Here is a 24,237-nt window from a genome sequence, read left to right as displayed (position 1 = left end):
GCATAGTACAAAGGAGGTTTGTGCAGTACATAACGAATGTACAATTGACACCTATGAAAGAGATGCACCCCTACCTCCCTGCCCCGACCTACCCCTCCCAATTCCCATCTCCAAGCCATCATTGCATTAGCAAAAAGGGTTAAACAGAACCTTTATCCCCACAGAGCTGCATTGGTGTAGAGAAGGTGTATTTTCCTAACACATAAACTGTTGTATGTTTACACGTCTGAGTTCGTAGAATTTTACCGGTGAATGCTGAAAGTCAGGGAGTTGTGTGCAGAGGAAAGGAAGAAGGGATAAACTTTTAGTTTGGCTGGGAATTCTGAAAATATTCAAGAAAGGGTCCCCACATCTTTTGGAACTTTATGTCCGAATTGAGAGTTGAATAATGGATCTTTTCAAGGTATAGACTGGACATGATGTCCCTAAGCCACTGAGCATGGGTGGGCGGTGCAGCATCTCTCCACCTAAGCAAGACTGTGCGCCTGGCCAAAAGAGGCAAAAGACAGTGTGCAACGTTTGAGGTACTTAATAATATTTGAAATTATTGAAGTTGTGTTGTTGGGTCAGGGTTAACCAAAATTTGTGGGGCAGAGGACTGAACTTGTCTATCCTGTTTTTGATGCCAACAATTTTTAGCTTAGTTCAAAAGATGCCCTTTTTACCACAATATTGACATATTGCTCTTGGGGGTTGCTGTGATTCATTCACCTGGTGGATTCTAGTCCATCTGTTTCTGTTGGATCATGGGTGTTGGTTGTTTACTCACCTGCAGCAGGTGTGCCTGTTGACTCATAGTCAGTGGATGATGATCAACTGGTAGCAGCCCCAACTATAACGATCTTACTTCCACTTCAGTATCTAGTTCTACTTGTTTGGTCGCTTGCACTAGCTCACTGTATGGAGCACCAGTTTCACTTCAACTCGATTTTTGCAGCTTCACCATTTTGGTGGTATCTGGTGTCAGGGTGACGTCAAGTGACCCTATGTGGATTCCTCCGTGTTTTCTTCATTTACTGCTGGAAACTCTTTGAGTAGCTTAACCATGCTCTCCAGTAGCATTCCTTGTACAGCAAGTCCCCGGGTTAAGAACGTCTGACTTATGGACAACTCGTACTTACAAACGGACTCCCATAAAGCCTATAATATTAAAAATACATCGGCTCGAGGAAAGAGAACACCATCCGCCATTTTAAGTTGGATCATGTTGCCGTTAACACTGTGTTGAGTGTGTAAATTTGTATTTGGCTATTTTTCTCTTATTTACCCTTGTGACCATGCCTCCAAAGCGTAAATCCGATGCAAGTGCTGGTGATGAAACAAAGAAAAGGAAAACGATCACGATTGAAAATAAAGTGGAAATAATAAAGCGATCGGAAAGAGGTGAAATTCCATCCATCGGTCATTAGAAAAGCGTTAGGCGACAGTCGGTCAACGATCGGAACAATTTTAAAGGATAAAGTGAGAATAATGGAGCATGTGAAAGGCCCTGCCCCGATGAAAGCTACAATTATTACCAAGCAACGCAGTGGTTTAGTTATTTAAATGGAAAGGCTATTGATAATTTGGTTAGACGATCAAAATCAGTGTAATATGCCTATTAGCCTTACTTCAGTGCAAGAAAAGGCTCGAAGCCTTTTCAGTGATTTAAAAGCTGCATGTGCAGCAAGTGAAGGTGATTGTGATGAAGAATTTGTTGCGAGTAGGGGTTATTATTATTATGTACTGTATTATTATGTATAAGATGTTTTAATGTATTTGAAAGTGTTTCTTAAGTGTTTTATATGCATAGAAAGGTAAAATATATACTAAGACAAACATTTGACTAACTGATGCTAAATAAGAACTGTATGTACCTGTTCTGACTTACCTACAAATTTGACTTAAAGACAGACTTACGAACAGATCTGGTTCAAAACCTGGGGACCGCCTGTTCAGAAACCTCCTTGGAAATCTTTTACTTGCATTCAACTGCAATCCTCCAATCAGTCTGTTCTTCCATCCACCTCTCAGTAGCATTCCAACCACCTTGTAGATTTTGTTTGTCATTCCCATGCTGTTGTCAACTCTGAGTGAACTGATTTGCTGAGAAGACAGTGTAGTAGCCAAGATATGGTTGCTATCATGTAGGTGCAAGTTGTGTATGTTCTTAATATGTTGAAGTTTAACCCAACTCTTTAGACTTTTTGTTGGGATGTGAAACCTTCTCGACCATTTATCAACCTTTTCTGGTTCAGGTGGTTTAATGAAAAACCGTCTGCTTCCTGTGGGTTCCATCTCTAGCCCTGCATGTCTTCACTTCCTTGGTCTTTATTGGGGCAAGTCATGACATGTCTGCCAATCCTATTTCATCATTGTCATCCTCCCTTGAGTCACTAGAGGTTGCTGTATGCTGTAGAGTCCATGTCATGTCCATTCCGTAATTCCTCCAAGTTGTCCTGCTGCCTCAGATGTCTGTGCAATGTAGGAGGAGGATCACTGGGAAGACCACTCTCTTAATTACTTGGTTACCAGCTTGTTGACCTTTAAAAAGAAAAGAACAACAAATTACTTTTCCAAATAGAATTTCAAATGTTATATTTTGGCTTTAATCAGTCAAAACTAAAATACATCAGGGACTATGAATAACCAGAATCAGGTTTAATATCACTGACATATGTCGCAAAATATGTTGTTTTGCATGAGTGGTGCAATGCAATATATAGTAATAAAAACTATAAATTAAAGTAAGAAATATATATGAAATTATATTAAATAAGTAGTGCAAAAAGAGAGTAAAAACACAGTGAGTTAGTGAGTTCCTGATGAAGGGTCTTGGCCCAAAATGTCGACTGTATTTCTCCCTATAGATGCTGCCTGACCTGCTGCGTTCCACCAGCATTTTGTGTATGTTGCGTGAGTTAGTGTACATGGGTTCATTGTTTAGAGATCTGATTGTGGAAGTGAAGAAACTGTGCCTTATACATTGAGTGTGTGTCTTCAGACTCCTGCACCACCTCCTCAATGGTAACAATGAGAAGAGGGCATGTCCTGAGTGAGGGATGATGGAGCTGGCAGAGTTAGTAACTTTTGGCAGCTTTTTCTGATACTGTATAGAGCTCCCCCTCCACCCCATACCAGACGGTGATCTAACCATTTAGAATCCTCTCAGTTGTACATGTGTAGAAATTTGTAAGAGTCTTTGGTGACATACCAAGCCTCCTGAAAATCCCAATGAAATACAGCTGCTGTCGTGCCTTCTGTATAATATCCTTACATCATAGAACAGAGTGCAGCTCCTTGAATCTGATCCATTGGTTAGTGAAATCAGCGTTGATCAGATTGTTATTTTAATTCCTTTTTATTGGCTGGCCCCAATAGCCTTTGATTCTTCAATGGACCAATCATCAGGTATCAGTATACCTAATGGTAGGTCTAGGTTAGAGCTATCCAAAACCTTACGCGAGAAAAGGTTCCTCCTCATTTTACTCTTAGAAATGGGCGTCCTTTTCTCTTGAGACTATGTTTTGTAGTTCTGGATTTCTTCCGTTTCTGGAGATGAGATTGCAGATATTGGATTCTTTAGCAACCAGAAGTCTGCTGGAGGAACTCTGGGTTGAGCAGCATCTGTGGAAGAAGGAAATGTCATTTGCTAATTGATCATGGTGACGATGTTTTTCAACTTGCAGGGTTCCTCCAGCAGATTATATCTTCATCCACTTGAGCCTGTCACTGTCTTCAACTGCATTAGACTGCTGAAGTGAAATAGTCTCCTGAAATTCTCCTATAAGGTTCAGTCACTTAGAATAGGGAAGGACTCGAAGTTGTAGGGAATTAATCTTAATTGTTTTGGATGGGAGTAAAATGAAATGAACAGAGTGCAGGAAAGGGGAAATAAAACAACATGATTTTGTATTAAAGCATGTTCAATGTAAGTATACTAAAATTAGAACGTTGCATTAAGGCGTAGAACAATTGGACAAGTGCTTCTGAAGTGCGAAGGAATGTTTCAGATGGGGGGTGTATGAATGGTTTTTATATGAAATATGCAGAAAATCTGCACATTCCCATTCTGACATGTTAGTCCATGGTCTCCTCTGCTGCCACAGTGAAGCCACTCTCAGGGTGGGGTGGTAACACCTTACATTCCATCTTGGTAGCCTCCAACTTCTGGTGCTTTTTCCTCCTCCTCCTTCCTTCCTCTTCAATTCCACACTCTGGCCCCCCTCTTATCTCTTCTCCTCACCTGCCTATCATCTACCCCTGTTGTCCCTCCTTCCCTTTCTTCCATGGCCCACTCTTCTCCCCTATCAGATTCCTTTTTCTCTAGTCTTTAACTTTTCACCTATCACCTCCTGGCTCCATACTTCGTTCCCTCTCTCCTCCAGTCACCTGGCTTCACCTACCCATCTGCCAGCTTGTAGTCCTTCCATTTCTTCCCTACCTTCTTATTCTGACTTCTTCCTCCTTTCTTTCTAGTCCTGATGAAGGGCCTTGGCCCTAAACATCAACTGTTTTTTCATTTCCATAGACGCTGCCTGACCTACCGAGTTCCTCCAGCATTTCTTGTGTGTTCCCAGCGTTTGCAGAATCTCAAACATGAGAAAGTGCAGATTCTGGAAAACCAAGGCAACGCATACGAAACGCTGGAGGAACTCAGCAGATCAGGCAGCATCTATGGAAATGAATATTTTATATTCTTTAATCTTGTTTAAAAGCGGATTTTCATCTTACCGTTCGTGACAACAGTTTTTTCTTTTTTGCAGATGATCAGAAGGTGCTTTTGAAAAATGAGCTGCAAAAGTTGGTTGCATTTTACCCTGAAGGCATCAATGTAAAGAAACTAGCCAGGAAATACAGAAATAGATACCAGAAGGAGCTGAAGATATTAGACTATGGATTTGAGACCATAGAACAGATGGTGAAATCGATGTGTGATGTTCTGTCTCTGATACCTGGTACAACTGGCTTCAATGTTATCGCCAAACAGAATACAGTGACAAACATGGCAAATGCAAGTTTGCAGATTCCAGTCACCTCTTTTGGGTTATCTGAAACTCGATCTTCGGAGGATTTCAGTTTGGAACTTCTACCCTCTCTGACGCCACATCCGGATCCAAAATCTTCATTAGGTAATGCAGTCAGGTTTCACGTTTACTCATTATTAGCTCTGATCTCAAACCTTTGCTGCCTTGTAGCTGTACCCACTCATGGGGAAGGCTTTGGGAGTAAACGCCAAGGGCAGCTGTGGAGGCCAGGTCATTGGGTGCATTTAAGGGGGAGGTTGATAGGTTCTTGATTAGTCTGGGTGTGAAAAGTTATGGGGGGAAGGCAGGAGAATGGAGTTGCGAGGGAAATGGGTCGGCCGTGATGAAATGGTTGAGTAGACTGGATGGGCTGAATGGCCTAATTATACTCCTGTATCTTATGTTTAAAATTGGGTGTTCATTTCAAGTTTATGATGAAGGAACTTTGTTTTTCACAGATGATCGGAAAGCATGTTTGAAGAATGAGTTGAGAAATCTCATCAGGACTTTCCCTATAGGCATCAGTTTAAAGAAGATCGCTGAAAGATATAAGAATAAATACTGGAAGGAATTGAAAATATTGGACTACGGATTTCAGTCAGTTGAAGAAATGGTAAAATCAATGCCTGATGTTCTGCACGTGACACGTAGTTCAAAAGGCTTAAATGTTAAAGCCAAGAAGATTGCAAAGACAGACAAGGTCAAAGCAAGTTCACAGATTCCAGTTGCCTCTTTGGATTTGTCTGAAACTCCGTCTCTGGATGATTTCAGTTCGGAACTTCCACCCTCTCTGACAATACCCTCAGATCCAAACTCTTCATCAGGTAATGCAGTCAAGTTTCACATTTACAGATATATCAGATATTCTGTGTCTGTACTGAGCCCAGCGTTTATGCCAATCTCTACTAAGAGACTGACAGTATATTTGGGTGATATGTTAAGCAGGGGTCCTGTCTGTGCTCTTGGTTTTAGTGTAAAATGTAGCCAGCAAAGTGCAGGGTGAATTTCTTCCTTTCCATGTTGCCATGCCCATTGCTTGTTCTTCAACCAGTATTCCAACAACACAGTTTATCTGATCGTTATCTTACTGTTGTTTGTGACAGTTTTTGTAATCCCTTTGTTTTGGTACAGTGGACAGGATTCCATCATTATCATCTTGATGTGCTGTGTCATATGATGTGGGTGATCATGGTCTTTCCGTGACCATGATTGTTCTGGCAGATTTTTTTCTACAGAGGTGATTTGCAATTGCTTTCTTCTGGGCAGTGTCTTTACAAGATGGGTGACCCCAGCCAATATCAATACTTTTCAGAGATGGTCTGCCTGGCATCAGAGGTCGCATAACCAGGACTTGTGATATGCGCTAGCTGCTCATACGACCATCCATCACCTGGTCCTGTGGCTTCATGTGACCCTGATCGGGCTAATCAGCTGCTACACCGTGTCCAAGGGTGACCTGCAGGCTAGTGGAGGGAAGGAGCACATTGTACCTCTTGGTAGAGACGTGTCTCTGCCCCACCGTCCACATGGTCTCCATCACCTCGTAAATCCAAGGATATTGTGGAGATTGCTTCCAAAATTTAGGTGTTGTTAGCAGCTTGTTACCATTATACGTTTACTGAATTGTGATATGGAAGTCATGCTTCCAACAAATGGGTCCACTGCAGAGCCAATCCCAATGTAGACTGTGATCAAGCAAAGCCACATCCTTGCTCCACCACACTTCTTGGCATATGCCATCAAATTTGTTTTTCTTTGGGGCAGCAGTGCAATAAAATAGTTAAGTAAGGAGTGCAAAAATAAAAAAAGTAGTGAATTTGTGTTAAAAACACAAAATGCTGGCAGAACTCAGCAGGCCAGACAGCATCTATGGTAGGAGGTGGTGACGATGTGGTATCTCCGCCCATAGATGCTGTCTGGCCTGCTGAGTTCTGCCAGCATTTTGTGTTTTTATTTATTTCCAGCATCTGCAGATTCACTCGTGTGCCAGTGAATTTGTGTTCATGGTTTCAACATTCATTCAGAAATCAGATGGCAGTGGGGAAGAAGCTGTTCCTAAATAATTGAGTGTGTGCTTTCAGGCTGCTGTATCTCCTTCATTGTAGCAATGAGAACAAGGCATGACCTGGGTGATTGGGATCTTCGACAGTGGACGCAGCTGCAGCTTACTTTGATCCTGTGCAGTAGCCCCCCCCCCTCCCCACCACCCCTCCCAAACGGAGAGGCAGCCACCTAGAATACACTCCATGGTATATCTGTAGAAACTTTTGAGTGTTTTTGGTGACATACCAAATCTCCTCAAACTCCTAATGAAATATAGCTGCTGTCATGCCTTCTTTGTGCAGTTGCATCGGTATGTTGGGTCCAGGTTAGATCATCAGAGATGGTGACACCCAAGAACTTGAAATTGCTCACTCTCTCCACTTCTGATTCCTCGATTAGGATTGGTGTGTGTTCCCTCGTCTTACCATTCCTGAAGTCCACGTTCAGTTCTTTGGTCCAGTGTTACCAAGGTGCTTCAAGTGAAGAAATTTTTCAACCTTAATTGTTTAAGCTCCCAAATCAAAGTCAGCCCAACCTCAGGTCATAGAATTATAGTGCACAAATTAAATGTGCAGTTATACTCCCTTGGAGATGAATCTCCAAGTCACTGTTGAACCTCACAGAATTGAAAGATAATAAATAGCAGAAGCAAAACGTCCTAAAGATGGTTCTCCACCATTCCCCCATCCCCTCTCAGCCTGATACAGCAATCTCTGAACCATTGGATCAGATGGCAAAAATAAAAAAAGTAGTGAATTTGTGTTTAAAAACACAAAATGCTGGCAGACCTCAGCAGGCCAGACAGCATCTATGGGAGGAGGTAGTGACGACGTGGTATCTCCTCCCATACATGCTGTCTGGCCTGCTGAGTTCTGCCAGCATTTTGTGTTTTTATTTATTTCCAGCATCTGCAGATTCACTCGTGTGCCAGTGAATTTATGGGGAAATCCCATGGGAACAAGGAGATGACGTTCTGTATCCCTTGTGCCACATCTCTGCAAAGCATCAATGACAAAATTTACTTTCTCTTGTTTGCCAGCAAAGCCTTTGGTGTATTATGGGGGGAGTGGTGGGGAGCGGAAAAAAACTTGGCAAAAATGTGTTTGAACCAGGCTTCAAGCTCATTAAGCAATATTGTTCTGGTCCAATAGACCTGGACAGCTTGCAAGTGACATCTCAAAGCACTGGAAAAATATTCCCAAAGCTGTTTTGTGGCAAGGAGGAAATAGTTTTTAAGAACATTCTTGAGGCAGTATTTAAAAATGTGGCATCACTGAATCCCCTACTGTCGACATCCTCGGGGTTACCATTGTCAGGAAACTAAACTGGTCTAGCAATATAAACACCGTGGCTACCAGAGAAAGTCATGGGCTAGGAATACTGTGGTGTGTAACTCACCTCCTGACTTTGTAAAACCTGTCCACCATCTACAAGGCTCAGGTCAGGAGTGTAATGGAATACTCGCCATTCACCTGGATGCGTGCAGCTCCATCAACACTCAAGAAGCTTGACACCATCCAGTACAAGGCAGCCCATTTGATTGGTACCCCTTCCACAAGCATCCAATCCCTCCACCATTGGACAGTTACAGCAGTGTGTACTATCTACAAGATGAACTGCAACAGCTCATCAAAGTTCCTAAGGCATCACCTTCCAGACCCACGACCATCTAGAAGGACAACAGCAGATACCTGAGAACACCACCACTTGGAAACCCCCCTCAAGTCACTCGCCATTCTTTGTTCTCTGTGCTCAGCCAGTCTTTCATGTTGATTCCAGGTGTAGTCCGTGTCCCCCCCGACCGCCGCGTTTGTGCATCCTACCTTTCCCAGGAGTGAGGCTTTTGGAGTTTCATGAATGCTGAATTTTTACAGGATGGGGTTACTAACCACATAACTTTCTCTGTAACTGTAACTATATCTGGAAGTTCGGTATTGCTTTTATCTTGACCCACCTCACTGTACTGATGGGATGAAATCTTTATGATCGACATGCAAAACAAAGTCCAGGCATGTGGCAGTAATAAACCAATTTACTTTTAAAAAAAAAGAACATTACGACACATTTGGATAGCAGTAGAAGGATCAGTCCGAGTCAGCATGGATCTATGAAGGGAAAATCATGCTTGACTAATCTTCTGGAGTTTTTTTGAGGATGTAACTATGAAAATGGACAAGGGAGAGCCAGTGGATGTAGTGTACCGGACTTCCAGAAAGCTTTTGATAAAGTCCCACATTGGAGATTAGTGGGCAAAATTAGGGCACATGGTATTGGGGGCAGAGAACTGACATGGATTGAAAATTGGCTGGCTGACAGGAAACAAAGAGTAGTGATTAATGGGTCCCTTTTGGAATGGCAGGCTGTGACCAGTGGGGTACCGCAAGGTTCGGTGCTGGGACCGCAGCTGTTTACAATATACATTAATGATTTAGATGAAGGGATTAAAAGTAACATTAGCAAATTTGCTGATGACACAAAGCTGGGTAGCAGTGTGAAATGTCAGAAGGATGTTATGAGAATGCAGGGTGACTTGGACAGGTTGGGTGAGTGGGCAAATGTATGGCAGATGCAGTTTAATGTGGATAAATGTGAGGTTATCCACTTTGGTGGCAAGAACAGGAAGGCAGATTACTATCTAAATGGAGTCAAGTTAGGAAAAGGGGAAGTACAATGAGATCTAGGTGTTCTTGTACATCAGTCAATGAAAGCAAACATGCAGGTACAGCGTGCAGTGAAGAAAGCTAATGGCATGCTGGCTTTTATAACAAGAGGAATTGAGTATAGGAGTAAAGAGGTCCTTCTGCAGCTGTACAGGGCCCTGGTGAGACCCCACCTGGAGTATTGTGTGCAGTTTTGGTCTCCAAATTTGAGGAAGGACATTCTTGCTATTGAGGGAGTGCAGCGTAGGTTCACAAGGTTAATTCCCGGAATGGCGGGACTGTCATATGTTGAAAGATTGGAGCGACTGGGCTTGTATACACTGGAATTTAGAAGGATGAGAGGGGATCTGATTGAGACATATAAGATTATTAAGGGATTGGACACGCTGGAGGCAGGAAGCATGTTCCCGCTGATGGGTGAGTCCAGAACTAGAGGCCATAGTTTAAGAATAAGGGGTAGGCCATTTAGAACAGAGATGCGGAAAAACTTTTTCACCCAGAGAGTGATGGATATGTGGAATGCTCTGCCCCAGAAGGCAGTGGAGGCCAAGTCTCTGGATGCATTCAAGAGAGAGTTAGATAGAGCTCTTATAGATAGCGGGGTCAAGGGATATGGGGAGAGGGCAGGAACGGGGTACTGATTGTGTATGATCAGCCATGATCACAGTGAATGGCGATGCTGGCTAGAAGGGCCGATTGGCCTACTCCTGCACCTACTGTCTATTGTCCACTCTTTGTTCTGGGTACCTGGATTCCAGGAACTTGGCATGAATCTTTACTTCCCCAGTCATGAATGGCCTGGAGTTTGGGATGGTTGCTTGTGAAGTTCAAGTTTATTGACTTACATGTACACTGCCAAATGGAACAACATTCTTCTGGAGCAAGGTGCACGACACAGTACATATAACTCACGCACAGCACGGAAAGTAATATTACCTTGTGTGATTGCTCGGCATTGAGATTCTAGAGCTCAGGCCTGTGTGTGACTAGAGTCATTGGTGGGGACTGGCACGAGTTGCTCCACATGCTAACAGACTTGATGTCTCATTTCCCCTGCTGGATATGGTGGGTGCTACTCACATCCATCTCCAGTGTGTTTGCTTACACAGCAATCCCCAGGTCAGTCATTTCTCTCTGCCATTCCTGAACCCATTAGTTATCATCTACTTTTTCCCCAAACTGAAGAGTTCTGGGTTTCAGCCATTTTAGCTACAGCAGGTACAAAACGAAAGTTAAAAATTCCTAGAAAACACATGTATTTGAAGTAAGGAGTTCAAGAGCCACGAGGTAATGTTGCTGTTCTATAAAACTCTGGTTAGACCACGTGGAGTATTGTGTTCAGTTCTGGTTGCTTCATTACAGTAGGGAGGTGGAAGATCCCTACTATAGAGGGTGCAGAGGAGATTTACAGGGTCTGGATGGAGAGCATGCCTCATGAGGGTAGGTTGAGTGAGCAAGGGCTTTTCTCTCTGGAGTGAAGAAGGATCAGAGGTGACTTGATAAAGGTGTATAGTCCCCTCTTCAGGAATAATAACATTTTCAAAATACTTTGTTTCAACATTAACAATTATTTCACCTTCTACAATACCTCTTGATAGCTCTGTTGATTAAGAGGGACAGGTCAGTTGGTGCGTCACAAATAGGTAGGTAATACAGCAGCAGAATTAGGCCATTTGGCCCATCATGTGTGTTCTGCTATTGATCTGATCCATTTCCCTTGCTGCAACCTCAGTCTGCTTTCTCCCCTTATTCTTTTATGCCCTGACTAACCAAGAACCTGTCAACTTTTGCCCTCCCAACCATTGAGCACATCTACATTAAGTGTTGCCATAGAAAAACAGCATCAATCATCAAAGACCCTCACCACCCAGGCCATGCTCTTTCTCTCTGCTGCCATCAGGTAAAAAATATAGAGCCTCAGGACTCGCACCAGCAGATTCAAGAACAGTTACTGTCCCTCAACCATCAAGCTCTTGAACAAAAGGGGATACCTACACTCATGGTGCTCCCACAACCGATGATCTCACTTTAAGGACTTTTTATCCAGTGTTCATTCTCAAGCACTTGACAGGCATGTTGATAATAGATCCTCGTGGAATTCTTGTCTTGTGCGATCACTCCAGTCGAGTATGGTTTTCTCCCAGTGGTTTATTCTCTTAATGGAGAACGCCTGTGCGAGACATTGTTTACTGTGGGGAGGCTGATGAATCAGCAGCCACCACACAGTGTTTGATGGATCAGAGCTGCTGCCTTCCTCGCCTTCACTGCCATTGTGATGTGTCACCTTCTGTCATCTCCACCGCGAGTCCTTGGTTGGATCGCTCTTTGTCTGCAATCTCCCTCTTGATCTTACTGCCATGGGTGACCCTGCCAGGAACTAAACTCTAGATGGCATCACTCTTGGGATCACAGGAACTCGCTAGCCTCTCCATCGCAACAAGGTGATGATCCTCATGTGGTTATACTCCCAACAGATGCCATCAGTGGCAATAGATGAAGTTTAAGCATCTTTGATCATCAGTCATTTTAAATATTCAACTGAAATGTATTCATTTACTCTGGATTCATCAGAGTCAGGTTTAATATCACTGGCATATGTTGTGAAATTTGTTTTGCGGCAGCAGTACACTGCAATAAATTATAACAAGAAATATATATTAAGTATTTGCAAAAAGCAAAAAAATAGTGAGGTAGTGTTCGTTGTTTCATTGTTGATTTAAAAATCATAGTAGAGGGGAAGAAGCTGCTCCTGAAACATTGAGTGTTTGTCTTCAGGCTCCTGTACCTCCTCCCTGTTGGTGGCAATGAGAGAGAGTATATCCTGGGTGATGGGGTTCCTTAATGATGGATGCTGCCTTTCTGAGGCATTGCCTTTGAAAATGCCCTCGACGCTGGGGAGGCTCATGCCCATGATGGAGCCAACTGAGTTTGCAACTTTCTGCAGCTTGTTCCAATCTTGAGATGTGCCTTCTTTGTAATTGCATCAATTTGCATGATAAATCTTCAGAGATGTTGACACCCAGGAACTTGAAATTGCTCACTCTCTCCACTTCTGATCCCTCTATGAGAACTGGTGTGTGTTCCCTCATCTTATCCTTTCTGAAGTTCACAATCAGTTCTTTGGTCTTAACGATGTTGAGTATAGAGTCATTGCTGTGACTCAACCAGCAAATCTATCTCGCTTTTGTACATCTCCTTCTCACCATCTGAAATTCTGCCAACAATTGTTGTTTCATTGGTAAATTTATGGATGGTGTTTGAGCTGTGCCTAGCTACAAAGTCATAGATGTAGATAGAGTAGAGCAGTGGGCTAAGCACACGTCCTTTAGGTGCAGTAGTGAGGAGGAGATGTTCTTTCTGATCTATACAGACTGTGGACTCCCAATGAGGAAGTCAAGGTTCCAGTTACAGAGGGAGGTACAGAGGCCCAGGTTTTGGAGCTTCTTGATTAGAACTGAGGGTATGATTGTGTTGTACACTGAGCTGTAATCAATAAACAGCAGCCTGACGTAGGCATTGCTATTGTCCAGGTGACCCAAGGCCGAGTGATGAGCCAGTGAGATTGTATCCGCAGTAGGTGGCAGAAAACTCCTTCAGCAGATAAAATGGATGACATTTGACCACTAGATGTTCCGGGTAGGGTGAGCTGACCTGAGACAGAATGGCCAGTCCTGTCCAGTATGATGAGTTAATCTTGAAGCATACTCCACCTCCCCACCTTTTAAACAACTCAATCGATCTGACTTTATGGTGAATGGTGAAGCCTTCAGGTTGCAGTGCTGGATTCAATATGGCGGGGGTGAGCCATGTTTTCATGAAGCAAAGTACAAAGCAGTCTCTAATGTTCCTCTGGTACAGCAAAGCTGCTTTGAGGTCTTCAGCTTTATTTTCCAGAGACTGTGCGTTTGCCAGGAGGCTAGTGAGGAGTGGGGGGGGGGGGGTGGTGGTCTAAGGCATCTGCATTTCAATTGTACCCATTGACCAGGATGCCTTCCACGCTTCCTTTTTCTTAAAGGGGAACTGCATTCACGGTCAGTCTGTAGTCCAGAGTCCACCAATTTTGAAGATTGATAGATTTTTTAAAAAACTCTTAAGAACAATGCTGCTTACTGAAGTACCCACGGCTTTTACTGTGGAGTTCAGCTGTAGTAGTCCTCAACAGGAATATTTGACGATTCCCATTGGAGTTAAGAGTTACCACTTATTGGCAAAATCTTTAGCCACTGATTTGATTAATTGCCACTGGCTGGCATTGTGCCATAGTTAATACTGTATATAGTTCACATAATTTAATCTCCCAGAGTCTTCGACATGAAGAATGAATCAGGTGAAGCATGGATTATGGACCTAGAGATAATTCAACCTGAGCTTGCGTACATATTAGTATAATCTAGTTGTATCCATGATCATGAGTCCCAATGAAGGATCTCGGCCCAAAACTTCGACACTTCATTCCTTTGCGAAGACATTGCCTGACCTTCTGAGTTCCTCCAGCATTTTGTGTGTGTTGTAGTGTTTTCCTTGTATCCAATATTCAGAAATATATCCATCCCTCTTTTGAATATATTTATGACTTGGCCTCCACTGTCTTCTGTCTACTGACTTTCACTGCCTTTGTCCTGTTTTCAAAAAAATAATTGATGTTGATCAACACGTTTTAAATAGACTCATGAGAGCATGGTTAGGAACCAAGTTTCTTCCATACCTGATTCATTTCTTGACTCAGTGCTTCTCAGACAGGAACATTAGTGAGGTATTTAATCTTGTTCCCATCCTAGAGGCCTGTGCCCTTATCCTAAGTGACTAGAAACATTCCCATGTAGTGTTCAGTCTTGTTCAAATTCTTTATTCTCCAGTGAATATAACCAACCCAAACTCTCTTGTTCAATCGTGACATTTTCAGGAACCAGTCTCCTGAAATTTGGTTTCACTCCGTCCATGGTAAGGATGTGCACCTTAAGACAATGAAATCAAAATTGTACACATAGTTTCAAACAGGGTGTCGCCAAGCTGATTATACACTACAGGAGGAAGAAACTAGAAGTCCATGAGCTATTGCTCATTGAGGGATCGGAGGGATCGGAGGTGGAGAGCGTTGATAACTTTAAATTCACGGGTGTTATCATATCTGTCCTGCAACCAGCACCTAAGTTCCATTTCAAGGAAAACGTGACAGATCCTTAGAAGTTTGCACAGATTTGGCATGTAATCTAAACCTTTGACAAACTTCTACAGATGCACAGTGAAGAATATCCTGACAGGTCAGATCACAGCCTAGTATGGATACACCAGAGCACAAGAACAGAAAAACCTACAAAAAGGATCCATTGTCAACTATCCTCACCACCCAGGCCATGCTCTGTTCTCGTTGCTGCCATCAGGTAGAGGTGCAAGAGCCTCAGGACTCACACCAATTGTTCAAGAACAGTTACTATCCCTCAACCTTCAGGTTCTTGATTAAATGAGGATAACTGCACTCATTGATCTCACTTTAAGGACTCTATCTTGTTCCATGCTGTCGTTACTTATTGCTATTTATATTTGCGTTTGCAGAGTTTGTTGTCTTCCATGCTCTTGCTCTTTCATTGATCCTGTTTACAGTTACTATTCTATGGATGTGCTATGTATGCCTGCAGGAAAAAGAATCTCAGGGTTGTATGTGATAACATGTATGTACTCTGATAATGAATTTTACTTTGAACTTTGAAAAAGTGCTGGATCACAGGAGAAGCCATCTCCACCATTGAACACATCTACAAGGATTGCATCCGTTATCAGGGACCCCCACCGTCCAGGCCATGCTCTCTTCTCACCACTAGCATTAGGGAGGAGGTACAGGAGCTTTAGGTCCCACACCACCAAGTTCAGGAACAGTTATCACCCCTCAACCATCAGGTCCCACACCACCAGGTTCAGGGACAGTTATCACCCCTCAACCATCAGGTCCCACACCATCAGGTTCAGGGACAGTTATCACCCCTCAACCATCAGGTCCCACTCCACCAGGTTCAGGGACAGTTATCACCCCTCAACCATCAGGCCCCACACCACCAGGTTCAGGAACAGTTATCACCCCTCAACCATCAGGTCCCACACCACCAGGTTCAGGAACAGTTATCACCCCTCAATCATCAGGTCCCACACCACCAGGTTCAGGAACAGTTATCACCCCTCAACCATCAGGTCCCACACCACCAGGTTCAGGAACAGTTATCACCTCTCAACCATCAGGTCCCACACCACCAGGTTCAGGAACAGTTATCACCCCTCAACCATCAGGTCCCACACCACCAGGTTCAGGAACAGTTATCACCCCTCAACCATCAGGTCCCACACCACCAGGTTCAGGAACAGTTATCACCCCTCAACCATCAGGTCCCACACCACCAGGTTCAGGAACAGTTATCACCTCTCAACCATCAGGTCCCACACCACCAGGTTCAGGAATAGTTATCACCCCTCAACCATCAGGTCCCATACCACCAGGTTCAGGAACAGTTATCACCCCTCAACCATCAGTCTCCTGAACCAGTGTGGATAACTTCACTCACCCCAACACTGAACACAACCCACAGACTCACATTCAATATCTCTACAGCTCATGCTCTCAGTATTATTCATCTGTCCATCCGTCCACACGTATTTTGCACAGTTCAAGTTTAATTGTCATTTAACCACACGTGAATACCCATGAATCAGCCAAATGAAACAGCATTCCTTGGGGGTCAAGGGCCAAAACACAGTACCAACAGTCACACACAGCACAAGTGTGTATGAGACAAGTAGAAAACATTGTCACACAAAAATCTAATATAGCCCAGGTCCCTGAGTCGGTGGATGCTGTTGGCAGTAACAAGCCTGCAGCAGTCTGCGGGTGAATGTAACCCAGTTTGTCTTCCACTGAGTGAACACTGGAAGGCAGTGCTGTGTTTGTCTTTTGCACATTTGGTTGCTTATTAGTCTTTGTTTTATTTATTTGTTCTGGCAACACAGCGTGGAATAGGCCCTTCCTGGCCTTTGAGCTGTGTCACCAGCAAGTACCCAAATTTAGTCATATTTACAATGCCCAATTCACCCACCAACGGTACGACTTTGGACTGTGGGAGGAACCAGAGCGCCCGTAGGAAACCCACGCCATCATGGGGAGAACGTACAAACTCCTTACAGGCAGCGGCAGCAGTCAAACCGGGGTCGCTGGTACTGTTGTGCTAACCACTACACTACCATGCTGCCGTGTGTGTAGTTTATCATTGAATACCTGTAAGAAAATTAATCTCACATACGTACTCTGAAAATAAATTTACTTCGAACTTTAAATGAAATGCTCTTGCAGTGAAGGCTGAGGTACCAATGGTTGCTGGAATGCTGTACAATTTATTGGATTCTGCTTTAATGTGGTTTTATTTTTTTAGGATGCATTTAATATGTGTTGAGAATGATGCTTTAAAATAAGTCAGAAAAGAGCAGAGGTAAATTTTACACAATTTCACTTAGCTCCATCGTGGGCACTGTCTCTGATATCCAGGACATCTTCAAGAAGTGCTACCTTAAAAAGGCAGTGTCTATCATTAAAGACCTCCACCACCCTGGAGATGCCTTCTTCTCACTGTTACCATCAGGAAGGAGGTACAGGAGCCTGAAGGCACGCACTCAGTAATTCAGGAACAGTTTCTTCCCCTCTGCCATTCAATTTCTGAATGGACATTGAACCCATGAACATTATATAAAGATTATATATATATCCAAGGCCTCCATGTGTGTGTATGTATATATAGGGTTGTGTGTGTGTATATATGCACATGTATATTTACTATAATTCACAGTTATTTTTCTATTGTTATGTATTGCGTTGTACTGCTGCCACAAAGACAACAAATTTCATGACATATGTGGTGATATTAAACCTGACTCTGATTCTAGGCCTGTAAATATATAATCCTGTGATTCAATGTACCTGCAATTTGAGCTTTAACATTATACATCTTGTGCCAGGTGACAAGTTATCACAGGTTTGCAAAGAAGTTTTAAACATGCTTAAAAACAACGCAGATGGCATTCCAGTGTGTAAGCTATCGAAGGCATACAAGTCAGTTTATAAACGCCCCATCCAGCTGAACACGTATGGATTGAAATCTATTCATGAACTGCTTCAGCTTCTGAAGAAAAGAGTGTATGTTCAACAGACAGGAGGGAATCGCCGTGTTTTTAAGAGCAAGCTTGAGGCAGGTAAGATTTCAGTAAGCAGAAGGAACGGTTACTCTTAAAATTTAAATGATTTGGGTGAAATTACTCCCCTTTACCCCTCCCACAAGATAATTGAACAGTTCTGTAGTACAATAAGATGAACTCTCAACCTCACAAAGCACCTTAAGTCTTAGTGTCTGACTGCTGCACTTTCTTTGTAACTTTAACACTGTATCCTTCACTGTATTTTCCTTGTGCTACTATGAAAGGTTCTGTATGGATCCTTCAAAAGGCAATGTTCAAAAAGGCAGCATCCACTATTAAGGACCCCCATCATTAAGGACATGCCCTCTTCTCACTGCTGCCATCAGGAATAAGGTACAGGAGCTTCAAGACCCACACCACCAGGCTCAGGAACAGTTTAAAGTAAATTTTGTTATCAAAATACATATATGTCACTACATACAAGCCTGAGATTCATTTTCCTGTGGGCATACTCAGCAAGTCTATAGAATATTAACTATAACAGGATCAATGAAAGATCAACTAGAGTGAAGAAGACAACAAACTGTGCAAATGCAAATATAGATGAATAGCAATGAATAATGAGAACATGAAATAATGAAATAAAGAGTCCTTAATCTGAGGTTACTGTATGTGTCACATCTCAATGGATCGGGCAAGTGAGTGTTTATCTCCGTTTGTTCAAGGGCCTGATAATTGAGAGATAGTACCTGTTCTTGAAACTGCAGGTGCGAGTTTGAGGGCTCTTGTACCTTCTACCTGTTAGTGAGAAAGGAGCATGACCTGGTGGCAGGGATCTCTGATGGATGCTGCTTTTCTTCGACAGCATTTCACGTTGATGTGTTCAGTGGTTGGGAGGGCTTTACCCGTGATGTACTGGGCAGAATCTGCTACCTTTTGTAGGATTTTTCATTCAAAGGCATTGGTGTTCCCATACCTGGCTGTGATATAGCCAGTCAATATACTCACCACCACACATCCACCCCTCAACCATCGGGCTCTTGGACCAGAGGTGATAACTTTACACACCCCATCACTGAACTGTTCCCACAACTTGTGGACTCGCTTTCAAGGGATTCTTCATTTCATATTTGTGATATTTATGGCTTGTTTATTGTTACTAATTTTTTGTATTTGCACAGTGTGTTGTCTTTTGCAGATTTGTTGTTTGTTCACCCGATTGTTTTTCTTATACTTACTGTGAATGCCAACAAGAAAATGAATTTCAGGGTCATATATGGTGACATATCTGAACTTAGACAATAAATTTACTTTAAAATTTAAATTATGATTTAAAAAAATTGGTATTGAGAGAGCAGCATCGCCCAACTGCCTTAGTAATGAAATGTGATTGTTAATCTTTTAATTCTGATGAAACTGTCGATTTATTAGACTATATTTATTATTGGAAATCCTGTGATTGTGATTTTGATGACTCTTGAGTCAGACCAGAAAATTGCTTAGAATGTCACAACAACTTGTTAATTATGTATATAAATACATGTCCCAAGACACCTCCCAGTGTTATTTAACAAGGCATATTTGATATCAGACCATTGTAATACTGGGACAGATGACTGAAGGCATTGGTTTTATGGGATTCCTTTTAAAGAAGAATGGGAGAAGTAAAGTTTCAGAGAATTCCCGAGCTTAGGAAATTGGCAACCACAGTGACGAAGCTTAAATTGGTAGAATACAGCTGCAGCAGAGAAGATTAGCGGTAGAGACGGTTAATACGAAACCAAAAACCAAAATGAGAGTTGCACATTGAGGTGTTGAATAGGAGTTAGTGTTGGCCATTGGGCAGGTGAGGAGATCGTCAGGTTGATGAAAGTGCACTGAAGGCAATTGTGTATTGGAATGGTCTCATATTCAGGTAAGAAAAAGATTGGAATTTACTTTCCAATAAAGGCTAAAAGACTAGTTTTACTTGTCACATGTACACCAACACATAGAGGGAAACGTATCGTTTGTATCAACAGCCATCGCAGCCCGAAGATGTGCTGGGGTTAGCCTGCAAGAGTCCCTCCTTCTGGTGCCCACTAACCTTGTGTCTTTGGAATGTGGGAGGAAACCAGGGCACCCAGAGGAAGTCCATGCAGTCATGGAGAGAATGTACAAGCTCCTTATGGACAATGGTGAGAACTGAACCCAGATCTCCTGATTGTTGGCACTGTTAAGTGTTACGCTAATCACTAGACTACTGTGCCTCCCCTTTCTATAGCAAATTAGCTTACTTTATTCAGAAATGCAGTACGGAGTAAGCCATTCTGGGCTTTTGAGGCACAGCAACCCTACAACCTCGATTTACCCTAACCTAGTCACAGGATAATTAACAATGCCCAATCAACCTACTTTGAACTGTGGGCAGAAATCCGGAAAGCACCCGGAGAAAACCCACGCATTCCACAGGGAGGACGTACAGACGGCACCAGATCTGAACTCCAAGCTTAATAGCGTCGCTACCCTGGCACCATAAGGCAACACCAGGTGCAAAGTGAATTAGGTGCTTTCAGTAATGATGTGGGTCAGTGATCTACAGTGTGTGTGAATCAGATAGAACCGCGAGGTTCTAGACACGAGGCTCTGGGAGGGGCCAGTGATTAGGACCAACGAACAGTATTTTTGTCTTTTGCCAGGGTAGTGTAGGGGTTAGCACGACGTTTTTACAGCTCGGGGCATTCCGGAGTTCAGAGTTCAATTCCCACACTGTCTGTAAGAAGTCTGTATAAAAGGGAAAATCTTCTCATAGGCTGGTTTGCGACTAATTACCGTAGATTCCGGACTACAGAGCGCACCTGATTAAAAGCCGCTGGCTCTAATTTTAGAAATAAAATCAATTTTTTAATTGTACAGGCCGCATCGGATTTTAGGCCGCACCGAATTTCCGGCGGACCGGATTTTCGGCGCACTGGATTTCCGGCGGACTGGATTTTCGGTGCACTGGATTTCCGGCGGACCGGATTTTCGGCGCACCGGATTTTCGGCCGCTTGTAATATGAGATATTTACACAGAAAGATATTACACGTGTTGGGCTTCAAATTCTGCCCTGTGTTCGTTTTGGAAGAGAGACAACCAACACCGGATTACAGTGCAGCGTGGCTTTATTGCAGAACGCGTTTTGCCTTCCCCTTACATTCTGCTCTTATTTATACTCCTTTTTCCCCCAAACCAAACCCTCGCTACACATATTTGGTAAGGCTAAACTTTGTTATACCTACCGGTATTTGGTAACATCGGACACTTGTGTCCTTATTGGCCCGATACCATTCACACACGAGTTTTACTGTTTTTTTGTTTACTGAATCGCTAGCAGTTTCGGTGCAGCGGAATCCTCAGTTTCGCTCCCTCCCTCCCTTGTACTGCTGTCTAATATCACGTGAGCCATTCCTGACCTGAAGCGGCAGTCCCAAATTAAATCTCCACCGTCTCACCATCGATTCATGTATGCCAAGATTACGCGCAGCAGCTCGATTTCCTTGTTCAACCGCCAGATTGATTGCCTTTAACTTAAAAGCTGCATCATATGCTTTTCTTCGAGTGTTTTCCATGTTGATGAGGGTGAGTACAAATGGCTGATTTACAATAATTTGTGAAGTGCGCTTGATTTATCGTACAATTTCATTGGACCTCTGTGAACTACTCATCAATTTTATTGGTCTACTGTTACGAGGCAAAATGTTTTGGCGGCATGGGAAAAAACCTTCTATTAGCCGCACCTTATTATAAGCCGCTATGTTCAATGCTGTTCAAAGCATGGGAAAAAAGTAGCGGCTTATAATCCGACATCTACGGTAAGAGTCGGAGATTGAGACGAGGACCTCTAGAGGGAGAGGGAAAAGGAGACTGGAAGAGCTGTCTGATTTGCTGTTCCCTCTGGCAGTATATTGTGTGGAGTGGCTTAGTAATTGGTTTTGATGTACTGTACATGTGACATAAAGTTAATCTTTAACCTCAGAACATGTGACAGTAAACCAATTTCCCAGTAGAAAGACATTAAAGGTAATGTGAAATGTTAAGGACAGTATCTTAAGGGGCCAAAGTGGAATCTTTTACCTTGTAACTAAATTGGGTCATAGTAAATTTCCCCTGATTAGGTTGGGATTAAATTGGGTTGGTGGGGCAGCGTGGCTAGAAGGGCCTGCTACACACTGTATGATCTTGTACTTGGTACAAAATATTAGGCAGTCAGTTGAACAGGTAGAGTGGGGACTGAAGTAAAGTTGAGATGTCCATAGAACATAAAACATAGACCAGTACAGTACATGAACAGGCCATTCAGCCCACAGTCAGCTAAAAAGCAAATCAAAAACATCCTCATATCTACACCATGTCCATATCCCTCCATCTTCCCTACATCCACGTGCCTATCTAAATGTCTGTTAGCAGCCTCTATTGTATTTACCAGGCAGCACATTCCAGGCATCCATGACTCTGAGTAAAAAAAACTTACTTCTCACATCCCCTTGAAACTACCCCCTCTCACCTTCAATGCATGCCCTGTGATATTAGACATTTCAACTCTGGGAATCAGATACTCCCTGTCCACTCTATCTATGATTCTCATAATCTTGGAAGCCTCCTATCAGATCTCCCATCAGCCTCCGACGCTCCAGAGTAAACAACTCGCGTTATATCCAGCCTCTTGTGATAGCACATACCCTCTAAACCAGGCAGCATGCTGGTAAACTTCTCCTGCACCCTCTCCAAATCCTCAACATCCTTCCTATAGTGGGGCGACCAGAACTGTACGCAATACTCCAGATATGGCTTAACTAGGGTTTTCTAAGGTTGTAATATAACCTCCTGACTTTGAACTCCTTGCACAATGTAACTACGTAGATTTTGGAACATATTGTGAAAGGGCAGCTTGCAATTGAGTAACTGGATATATTCTTGGAAGAATGCAGAACTGAACAAATGAATTGAAACTGAAAGTGAGGTCATCTGCCAGCTTTTGAACAGCAAGCCTCAACCTCAGTTTTTCTTTAAAAGGGATTCTGTGTTTCAGTATTGGAAACATTTTACTTCCAGAACAACAGATCTGTGAATTAATTATCAAGTTAATCAAGAAAGGGTTACCATATGAGGAACATTTGATTGCTCTGGGTCTGTATTCACTGGAATTCAGTAGAATGGGAGGGATCTCACTGAAACCTATTGAATGTTGAAAAGCTTCGATAGAGTGGATGTGGAGAGGACCTTTCCTATGGTGGGGGAGTCTAGAACCAGAGGACACCGCCTCAGAATAGACAGATGCCCATTTAGAACAGAGACGAGGAGGAATTTCTTTAGCCAGAGAGTAGCAAATCTGTGGAATTTGTTGCCACAGGCAGCTGTGGAGACAAATTCATTGGGTATTTTTAAAGTAGAGAATGATAGAATCTTGATTAGTCAGAGCATGAAGGCAGCAGACTGGGGCTGCGAGGGAATTGGATCAGCCATGATGAAATGGTGGAGCAAACTCAATAGGACCATTCTGCTCCCTTATGCACTCAGTGCCCACTTTACTATGTACCTCCTGTACTTACTGAAGTGACCACTGAGTGTCTGTGGTCTTTTTCTGCTGTAGCCCATCCATGTCAAGATTCAATGAGCTGTGTTTTCAGAGATGCTGTTCTGCATACCACTGTTGTAATTATGGTCATTTGAGCTACTGTTGCCTTCCTGTCAGCTTGAACCAGTTTGGCCATTCTCCTCTGACCTCTCTCATTAATAATGCATTTTTGCCCACAGAACTGCCACTCACTGGATTTTTTTCAAAAGTTCTAAGGTTCATGTTATTGTCAAAGTAGCGTAGATGTCAGATTATAAGCCACTACTTTTTTCCCACATTTTGAACAGCTTTGAACACTGCGGCCTTTACTACGGTGCGGCTAATGCATGATTTTTTTTCATGCCGCCAAAAACATTTTGCCTCGTAACAGTAGACCAATAAAATTGATGAGTAGTTCACAGAGGTCCAATGAAATTGTACGATAAATCAAGCGCACTTTCACAATTAAATTATTGTAAATCAGTCATTTGTACTCACCCTCATCAACATGGAAAACACTCGAAGAAAAGCATTGTGCTGCCTTTATGGCAGTTATTTAGTTTATAATATTTTCGCTTAGTAATTCATTTGTTAGTATTTTCTAGTTAAAGTTAGAAGTGTTTTAAGTACCCGGTATATTTGTTTTCTGTACTACATCCTGGATGCTATGACGTCACATCCGGTTTCGCCGCGTCTTGTGGGAAATACCGGTTTGCGATAAACGGGAAGGTGGGGGGCGAGTGGCATTAGACCCGAGCGAAAACGCTGCTTTTAAGTTAAAGG

The 24,237-nt window shown here is 42.9% G+C and overlaps 1 protein-coding gene across 3 annotated transcripts in view; it reads left to right on the top strand.

Moving 5' to 3' along the window:
• Positions 1–24,237, top strand: part of LOC140714828 (uncharacterized) — a 153,999-nt gene that overhangs the window by 10,599 nt on the left and 119,163 nt on the right. For 2 of the 3 annotated variants that reach the window (XM_073026465.1, XM_073026467.1), the window contains exons 3-5: positions 4,746–5,111; positions 5,465–5,830; positions 17,702–17,935. In XM_073026465.1, the coding sequence (XP_072882566.1) occupies positions 4,746–5,111; positions 5,465–5,830; positions 17,702–17,935 (966 nt within the window). The remainder of the gene's footprint in view (positions 1–4,745; positions 5,112–5,464; positions 5,831–17,701; positions 17,936–24,237) is intronic. The other variant, XM_073026466.1, reaches the window with a different exon arrangement.

The sequence above is a fragment of the Hemitrygon akajei genome, chromosome 22 (assembly GCF_048418815.1).
Source record: "Hemitrygon akajei chromosome 22, sHemAka1.3, whole genome shotgun sequence".
NCBI lineage: Eukaryota > Metazoa > Chordata > Chondrichthyes > Myliobatiformes > Dasyatidae > Hemitrygon > Hemitrygon akajei.
The sequence above is the reverse complement of the archived record's forward strand: the minus strand, read 5'-3'. Positions and strand labels throughout refer to the sequence as shown.